General features: G+C 44.1%; 2 protein-coding genes across 2 annotated transcripts in view; both read right to left on the minus strand.

Annotated features, from left to right (window-relative positions):
• Positions 1-1355: 1355 nt before the first annotated feature.
• On the minus strand, positions 1356-3090 carry Pmar_PMAR022607 (hypothetical protein; the record flags this gene model as incomplete). Its single annotated transcript, XM_002784915.1, has 5 exons — positions 1356-1481; positions 1522-1659; positions 2593-2727; positions 2894-2943; positions 2991-3090. 5 exons carry the CDS (start codon positions 3088-3090, stop codon positions 1356-1358), a joined length of 549 nt encoding a protein of 182 aa, XP_002784961.1.
• Positions 3091-10055: 6965 nt separating this feature from the next.
• The window catches only part of Pmar_PMAR022608 (hypothetical protein), a gene marked incomplete at both ends in the record, with an annotated part of 3832 nt that continues 3458 nt past the window's right edge, over positions 10056-10429 (minus strand). Inside the window, one exon of the mRNA XM_002784916.1 lies at positions 10056-10154. Coding sequence (XP_002784962.1) covers positions 10056-10154 — 99 coding nt within the window. The remainder of the gene's footprint in view (positions 10155-10429) is intronic.

Below are 10429 nucleotides of genomic sequence, written 5' to 3' on the forward strand. Positions count from 1 at the left end.
TTCCAACACTGCCTAGCATTAGAAAAGCACGGCTTTCCAACTAATCTCGACTGCAATCACTTATCCCTCATTTTACAAGAATGAACAATTTCATTCGACCAGTTTATGAAGTGTTCGATGTCATAATCTTATATTCTTTAGTAATATTTACTATATATTACTTTATCATATCTTATCATCATTTTTAGGTTTGCCCATGGAATTTAACATGTATTTTATATCTCTCAACATATACTCAATAACCACCTGCTAGAGATTAAATACTTGAACGATCAAAGGTAGAAACCCTCATACATAATCATTATATTCATTCATCTCACTAATATCAATTACTAAAAGAGCAATGTCCTGGTGGAAATATTGAGAGCAGGAAGCCTCTGAGTCGAGGTTGCCACAAAACTCACCAAGGCCGCATCTGAGTGCATGTGCCGACACTTCCCCCATCTTCTGAGTTATTCCATCATGAACTATCAAGTCAGAGTCTTCAGAGCCGTTCGGATCCGCCCCACGCATAGTGAGACGGCAACAATCCGAATTACAACAGAGGTACCTATATGGACAACCACAACGCCCTAGTACACTGGAGTTTCACCCGTGATATGAAAAACACTAGTGAAAAATATATTTCACGACTACTACATATCACCGCGAATATCACGTCTTTCAGCGTGTTTTACGCCACTAAAAGTAAAACGGGTGAAATTCAACTATTGTAGATAACATAAACGCACCGGTGGAGTTTTACTAATTTAACGTCAAGTGGCGTAATACGTCATGTGAGTTATAGGACGTGTATGTTTCCACGGTCGATAACACAATTGTATTGAGATGTGAAATATGTTTTCACTATTTTTTATATCACGGCTGAAACTCCATTCTAGTAGAGGTGAGAATAGGTTTGAAATCCAACATGAAGGAGTTGACATGAATTTTTGTCGAGAAAACTACTTGATAGTTATCATTAATTTCACCACCGTACTGTGCACATATTGATGATATAATGCCTATAATCACATATCATTATTTATATACAGATCACTGCCGACCCGCTAGAGTACCGTACCACTTACGCGCCACATATAAGACACACAGTAGACAACCGTGGTACCGTTCCGCATCGAACACATCTGTGATTAACGAACTGGGTGTACCTGTGGAAACCAGGCACCCACGAAGTAGCTCTGAGAAATAACATCTCCCCAGGGTTTGATAACAATCGGGAAAATGATGATCCTAATGTGACAACATTTACATGGGAAACTGATTGAAGAATGTGTTGCTAGCCATACGTGGAAAATTGTGAATGAGTTCCCCCGGTGACAGATTTCCTAGTGACGAAAGTAGCTCCCGGGCGCTTACACTCGCTGGTAGACTTTGGGCCAATCCAACAGAACTGCTCCCGCCCGGTACGGTGCCGCTATCAACGTATAAATAACCCCTTCAAAGTCGAACGGACCCGCTAGTGTAACAAAGCCAGTGATCTGAGAATCCTATGATCATATCAAGAGGCTTCATACCAACCTTATGAAGCTGGACATAGTCTTCCCACTGCTCTCGACCGGATAGACGCACTACGAAATCATGAACGCTAAGACACTGGAATGCTGCCTTGGGAATAGTCGCAATCTCTTGGCACACTGGTGCTGTATCACAAGGCACCTGCATTATCATGAAATCCGCCGTAGATAATACGAAAAAATATTTACTATGAAGTAAATGAGCGATGATGAACACTGTGTGACAATGCCTGCTCGGAGGCTCCTGGCAATAGCTGCGTGGTTGCCTGAGACAACAGCCTGCCAACCGCAGTCTGGGAAGGTATGCAACATGAAAACTCGGAGGGAAATTTGGGGAACTTCTTGTACATTCCTGTCAATGCTTGCCGTACATTTCTACCCGAATTCGTATGTATACTAAACGCGTTTGATAAGTGAGGAAACTCTTAAGCTCAGATGAGGAAAGCGAACCTATTTTCCGGCAATTGTAGAGGATTACATACGAATTCGGGTAGTAGTGAACAGCAAGAGTTCACCATAATTTTCCTCAGAATTTTCATAAGTCAATTGACCACGTGCATACTTCGCTACATTGGAGTTTCACCCGATTTACGTAAAGTGGCGTGAAACTCGGTGAAAAACGCGATATTCGCGGTGATATGCAGTAGTCGTGATATATTATTCACTAGTGTTTTTCATACCACTAGGGTGAAACTCAACTGTTATTTTTCACCCATCGGCTTGTATCTTTTGCGCTATAGAATTTCCAGGTAACATATTCGATGAAATCGTTGATGAAATTCTTACACTACTCAGTGAGTGAGTACTGGTACTACTAGTGAGTACTGGTACTACTAGTGAGTACTACTACTAGTGAGTTCTACTACTAGTGAGTACTACTACTAGTGAATACTACTACTGGTGAGTATTACTACTAGTGAGTTCTACTACTAGTGAGTACTACTACTAGTGAGTACTACTACTAGTGAGTACTACTACTAGTGAATACTACTACTGGTGAGTATTACTACTAGTGAGTTCTACTACTAGTGAGTACTACTACTAGTGAGTACTACTACTAGTGAGTACTACTCACCGACGACAACGCTATGAGCAAAGAGTCAGGCACCTTACCGAGAACAGTTGAGCGGAGGTCTTCCTTTAATTCCTCGGCTTCGTGTGTAACATCAGAATCATAGTCGACTGCCTCAAACGTGAAATCCTCACGTGCCTGGCAAACGACAAAGTTCTCAATACTGGAGTTTCACCCGTGATATGAAGAAAACAGTGAGAGATATATTTCACGGCTGCTGCGTATCGCGAATATCGCGTTTTCCACAGCGTGTTACGCCACTTCACACAAAACAGGTGTAACTCTACTGTGTAGCCCCGCTCACCTTCGCATAAGCATCTTTCATACCAACAGGGAGCGTCGACAAAAGCTCGTCTGAATAAAATGGGCGAATAATTCCGATAAAGTGTTAAAACGTTTACCGAAATATGACGAACAGTACTGTCTAGGCCCTGCCGGAATATTCACATCGCTGACACCGAGCACATTGAGGAGGCAAATAACCTGAGCATCGTCTACCATGAACAATCCTAGCATACCAAAATTCCTTCACTTTTAAAAGCATATCGCACGTGCCAACCGCGACTAGCTCCTCTAACACATCAGTCGAGTCGACCAAGGATCGAGAAAGGGCTGAATACTTGCCGCTGAAAAATTACAAAGTCATCAATGAAATGAACATCACGTTAACGCAGGGTCTGATGACGAAACCAACAGGGATTTTTTGACAAAAAAAATCTTAGTTTTTCCTTCAGCTTGGTTTTTTGCAATAAAATTTCAGCAGTCGCCATATTTCAGCGTTGTATAGAAACGTACCACATCTCATGCTTGACTTGTCGCAGTGGAGCTGCTGACTCGTACAGCACACACCGAACCACATAACTGAAGGAAAGGACAGAAATGCAGAAACTAGGCGAACAGAACCATCTGTTGACAACGAACTTGAGATTTCAAAAATTCAAAATTCCTGGATATGAAACAGTTGATCCGGAATGAAGTCAACGAACTAGAAATCAATGCCCCACGAATATAAGTTATGCTCATAGTCAGGATTGAAGACTCCAGTAGCAGAAACAGTAAACGTTGAGTCTGCTCACAATCGTATCTTCTCCTCAGTGTCACCATCAATAAGCAGGCTCATGACCAACGCGAACCATCGATAACACGGCGACATAGCCTGCGAGAATCATCCCATCACAGCGCCAACGCACAGGGAAAGATTTCTTACAATATACGGTCGGCAAGTCGAACCCGTCCACATTTGCGCACAGAGCAAGCGAAGATGTTCGCGACAGGGAGTGTCTATCAGAGCTCTGGCCGCAGACACGAGACCGTTCAGAAGCCATTTCCAAGTACGTCTGAACGCAGAAGGCCGAGTAGATGCGCCATGAATAGGCTGTGTTGGAATACATGTGCGTAGTCGACTACATGTGCCAGTAGCATTTGAAGAGATTTTCATTGGTTTTTATACACTTCTACCCGAATTCGTATGTTAACTCCTATAATTAGTGAGGAAACTTCTTGACTCAGCTGAGGAAAGCGAACATATGTTCCAACACTGCAAACATGTATATACAAAATGATATCTATACGATGCAGATCTTTTTCTAGTTCCTATTTCAGGCATAAAACTATCGAATCTGAAGAGAGGACCTATACTCGTCGCTCACCCAAACTCTGTAACGGTTCTTGATCGATCATGATAATACATATTGAAAAGTTTCTTATGTTTGAAACTTTTAATGCTCGAGGTTTCATATTCCTAATCGTAGAACTAGCTAAGTTACAACATTGTTTTTGTTTTGAACTATCAAAATCGAACATATGTATTCAACACAACGTATGTTCACACGTTGTACGCCCTCGAACGTATGTATTTTACAAATGGAAGAATACGGATCGAGTTCATCATCAATATTGAAACCACCACGCTGTTTTTAATCAACTCCTGTGCCATATAAACTGCTAGACCCGACCGACCTACCCTGGAGCCATAGAGCTAGACTCAGAATTGACCATCGCACGAGCATAGGCCTCAACAGCCCCAGCCAAGACAAAACAGACACTACGTACAGTGTCCGCATATCTTGGCGATAAATGATCGCCGAATTGGAACTGAAAACCTATCACTTGCTGAGCAGTGGTGTACCCCATGAGACGATGCGGACTCGTCCAGAGGCTGTATCCAATGCAACGGCACGCAACGCGTTGTTATATCCATATGCACACTCACCTTTTCCCATTGACTAGCATCCATTCCACCTTGCAGAGCCGGAAGGACATCTACTAGATTTTGCAGACACTCCAACCCGAATCGGGCAGCGCTTGTCGGGCATCCTTCAAAGGTTGTCGCTGGAAGGAAAACACGGCTTAAGCAGGGATAGGCTATAACGAGTGATAATGCTATCATGAACGGAAACTCTCACCTAGTGGAGGTTCTTCGTGGTCCAAGCATTCTGTCGGTGGCAACAGCGCATTGCATGGCCGGTTACAATATCTACAAAGGACGTTCGCAAGCCCATTGAAGTGTGAGTCTAGCGTCAGGGCCTAGCAAACGAAAGTTCATCCTTACGGGCATGTCAAGTTCCCAACGGCAGCTTCGCGATAGCTTTCCCAACACTTTGTATGGAGCAAATGTCCACAGCCGTGTATCTGATAAGCCACTTACATTATATAGCAACTCGTTACGAATGTTGGCGCGATTTCCCCTCAGGGGAATCCCCTGTCACCAAAAGCAACTATGCTCAGCAGAATCGCCTCACAATAACGATAAACGATGGACGGGAACGATGATTGATGTATGGGCGATATGAACTTCATTGGAACGCTTCGACCTGCACTTCGGTATAAAAAGGGGGTACTTCTCAGGGACCGAAGATTATTTGATCGATACACTTTCGGGAGCAAGTTGAGAGGATTTCTGAACAAGCTACTCCCTCCATCGAGAAGGTGTCGGAGAAGTACTGAGAGATGAAGGCAACAGTGACGCCCAATATTATCCCGACGTCTATAGATTTGTAGGATCGATGCCGCCGCCAAAAGAATCTCGGGAGATGCGTCGACAATGGAGAGAGAGAACTCATGGGGGTCGTCAGTAATGAGAGTTATCAGTAGTGAGAGTTCCCAATAGGAGACTCTCAAACAGACCACAAGCGGATGTCGTCTGCCAAGCCATAATGGCTTAGCCAATCATTGGTTGGTCGTAAACAGCACCAAGACGGTCGAGTATCTTTTTAATCGTGGATTGTGGATCATTGCTACTCATATACATGCATCTCAGCATGAACAGTAGCTCGCTCAACATGAAAGCCATCAACCGTTGAGTCCAGTATCACGCTAAACCTCACCGAGCACCTGGTACATGGACTCTGCTGAGCATACCTCGGCACTCAAATTATAACTTCGGCGTTCAACAGATGCAGCACCTCGTTCTGGACCACCGAGAGTCGTGAGACTGGCCACCCGTCTGGTGACACCAGAGCAACACCGTCGCTGAGCCACCATGAACTGTCGTAGCCGAACCTCTTCGACATGAAATCCTATGATAGGATTCCTATCTTTTCATCGCATTCTTCTGGGAGGCACGAGCTACCCACCAAATTTCCGTTGGTGACCGATAGAGTGTCGATAGATAACTCATTCTAAGAAATAGAGTCTAATTCCTTCATCCCAACGACTCGTTCACATGGAAATCCATCCAGGAAGCCATTCCTCCAGCATCATGGAAACATTCCCGCAAATAGCTCGTTATTCTGCCGCACGCTCATTCAGGCTATGCAGGGGAGCACCTTCCACAGTCTGAGACTCACGGGCTGTGAGCAGCGCCTCCATTCTAGTGAGACTCTCGCCGCAGGAATCGACAACAGCAACGTTATCAAAAACCGGTTTTCAATAAACTGGCTTTAACATTAGAGGAATGAATATCAAAGCATAGGGCCACCCGAAACGACTACGTGAAAATGTGAAAGATTCGACCTCGTTGGGATCACCAACAAAGTGATGATCCGGAAGTGCTTTGCCACGAGATCTTCGTGAGACGGCAGCTATCATTAGGTCTCATCCAAGAACAGGAAGGAATTAATACCGGGAAATTTGGAGACCGGACACCTTACCACAGCCTTGACGCTCGTCGGACCGGGCGAGAAGAACGTCATGCTTGGCTGCTGCTGCTGTTGCTTCTGTCCTTGCTGCTCCATACCGCCGCTACTGTGTCGGCGTGGCGACGTTTTGACACTTTCCTCAAACGGTAATATGGCTTCGTCTGTTGCCACCTTCGGTCGGGGTGTATCCGTATAACTGAACAGTAGAACCATGCAGACACACGTCCCGGCCCGGGACTCCCAGGGGAATCACCATGGAACCAGTGACATGTTACGTAACAATGAACTCTCTCACCACAACTTACGTTGAAACTTCGATAAAGCAAAGACGTCCAAGTGCCCCAGATACAGCAGTGGGGTGATCCGATAAAATGTGGTGATGCACCCCAGGTGCTTCCGGAGCTCCGCCGAAGCATATAACGCAAGTCTGATAAAACACAGAGTCGTACATGCCCGCGATATAGCGCATCTTCATCACGGCTGATATAGAAATGGTTCGAGTGATCGATGATGATAGTTCCAACGTCGAGCGGTTCATCACAACACGCACCACTACTTACATCAGCCCCGCTATCATCGGTAGTCCTCGAGTGCTCCTTTTTGGCCGACACTGACGGACTAACCCTAGAGATGCCCTCAAGAAACTGCTGCTGTCGTGCCCGAACCTATTCAGACGAGCAGCTCCAGTCACTGAATTATTTTCCTTCAAGTGAGACCTAGACAAAAGCTCGATTATATGAACCGAGTTGCAAACAGCCCGGACCAATCAGCGACATCCTTCAACAGGACAACTCACCATTGACATCATCCTTCGCTGTACCGATCGTCGACGTCTGATCTTCTCTGGATCAATTGGACTAGACCCCGAGAAGGAGGAGTCACCACGAGGACGCTTATTGCCTACAGTGATAACAACAACACATTTTCCGGATCCTTACAGCTGTGCCAGAAGGGAACTCTGCTTACGACGTGTATCGGTTTCGATGAAACACACTCACCATTACATCGCCATCTCGAGTAATGCTTCAATGATGACAACGATCTCTCCTTTACTTAGAGAGACCACTCATCATCACAATGAAGAACCAACGATCGAAAAGCGCAAAACAGACTCAACATACATTCAGTGTCAGAGCCTCCCTCATCGTCAACCGCTATAGTCGTACTCATCTTTCTAACTGGTGTACTCGGATCCTCAACCGCTTCAGGAAGGGGTATATTCGCCAAAGCCATGCTCTTTTCGATCTACCATAGGATCAATTTTGTGGCGCGCGATACTATTCGCTCCTGCCTTATCACGGATCCCGTCTTCTGTCCTTCTTACTGCTCTACGATGTAACGCGTTCAACAACAACTCGATCCAGGGGTACTCCTGCGCACAACTCGGCGTCGCCGCCAGAGATGCGATCAAACTCAATATACTTTCAGATGAATCTGAACACCCAGCTTCCAAGGAAACTGTCATAGCAGCGATGTGATGCTCACCTGCCCCCTGCCTCCCGCCTGGTAGGCTTACTGGTACAGCAATCGAGTGGAGGCAACTTCGAAGAATAGCATCGTTATCTGATAGAATATCACACCGTTACAAAAAGTTCACAAGCTCCAAAAATCAAGAAAAAATGAAAAATTCAAGCATTTTAAGATTGCCTCTTATTTTCATAATACAGTAGTCTACTATCGGTGTAGTGAAATAGTAGGGTATAATACAGCGATGCTCACTAGTTGGTATAGTCAATTAATGGATACAACGCGTTCTGGTATTATGAGCGCGGACTACTGCCTCAATAAACAAGTGACGAAATTAAGCCCACCTGTAGTAGATTCAGCTCGGACCGCACGGAATCGACTGGCAAGCTGCGGTATTGTGAACGCTTGGAACTTATACGATGTCGACTGAAAGGAAACCTCCACCACTGAGTGTTGACCTCTGACGAACACTTGTCTTGAGGAAATATATGTTCGCTTTTCAGAAGTTTCTAAAACTACTTACTGAAGCTTTACCCACGAATGATGATAGATGCGTACAAAAAACAACGAACGTTCCCATCACTGACACATAGTAAACGATGTACATGTCTTCCACCACTATCTTATCTCTTAACAACGGTATTATGATTAACTTCTTCTGGAATTGGCAATAGACATTCGAACATACCTCAGCCTCCTCATCCATCCACACCACTTCGCCATCTTCAACTTTTTCAACACCGAATTCCGACACCGTAATCAGCCTCAACAGAAGATGCAGTAGCAAATGGAAGAGTCGTTGATCACCTCCCAACGTATCGAATAGCCCAACCCTATAATATATTTTCGTGGCGCGCGAAATATCCCCATGACTCACTTCACTGCCAACAGACCGATGAAGCAAATCGCCAGGAACTCAGGTGCCCGAGCTAACCGGATCGATTGATCTCTAAGATCCTTGTGGACCTACCAGGAATCCATCACTCAAATTTCATACATTTTCTATCAAATACTCGATCGATGCAAATACGAAACGATCCAGTACTAGTTAGAAGGTATTAATATATTTATATTAGATTGGTGAAACTGATAATGGAGTTTCAAAGACACTAGTAGAAAATATATTTCACGACTACTGCATAGTGTGAGTATCGCATTTGTCACCGGGTTTTATGCCACTTCACGTAAAACGGGTGAAACTCCAATACATAATATAAATATAAATTCGCGCATCCGTCTGCCGATCCATTGCTCATAGCACAAACAATGGATGAGTATAGCAATACAGTGTAAACCACACCGTTGTGCGAAGTAACACTTCAAACACCTTCGATTTTTTTAAGCTCGAAATTCAACTTTGAGTAGTATCAACATGATGACAACTCGACATTCGTTTCGTAGTCTATAGTCGTAGCCTCAAATTAAAGAAAACCGTCTCGAAAAACCTAGATATGCATAACTGTTTGGATTCGAATTGTAGGTCAGAAGGTAAAATGTCCATAGACATTCATTGGTCGAAATTAGTCTGGTGTTCGACTAATTTCAACTTGCGTTTCCGAAATCATAAATTTCATTTACGAGTTTCAACTTCCATTTTCAACCGGTCTACGAAAGTTGAACTTTCATTTCGTGAAAAGCTCCTCTCACTCGTCGGAAATCTAATTTCTTTCGTCAAATTTGCAAATTTCAATTACTGAGTTTCAAATTGAAAAGGTGGAGTCAATAGCGATCATGAGCATCCGATCATCGTCATTATGTTCTTCACAGGATATGGATCACGCCCGATGTGAGACCTCACCTTAGCCCGTTGAGAGTTGTGAATAACATCCTCAAACCACCACGCAGTAAGGGAACGATGCTCACGTTTCAGATACCCCATCTAAACAAGAACACTATTCTTATAAATCCATCCTACTCTTCTTACCAATCTTTCCTCAACATCCTGTTGTTCTCGCCAAAACCAGACCGGATGAAGCAGATCCACAAGGCCCCACTGATCATCTCGAAGGCTGTAGGAACCTACAACGACAGCATTCTAGCACTTTCATACCAACAGACTATCAGTTTCCCAATACAACATCAACTACTAGATGAAATAATCATCTTCTACAAATTCTCAAAGATCCTCCCCAGTGAGAGCACTTTACCGGTATAATGCCACCACTCTTCACACTTTCCAGAGTTACCATAATTTGAATATCTTTCCAGTATCCTAGCGTAAGCTAGCGCTAGTTTTAACAACTATGCTTATATATATAATACGAGATTGAAAACTGAGTATCATCAACGACGAC

Source organism: Perkinsus marinus (assembly GCF_000006405.1).
Source record: "Perkinsus marinus ATCC 50983 genomic scaffold scf_1104296934368, whole genome shotgun sequence".
Classification (NCBI taxonomy): Eukaryota; Perkinsozoa; order Perkinsida; family Perkinsidae; genus Perkinsus; species Perkinsus marinus.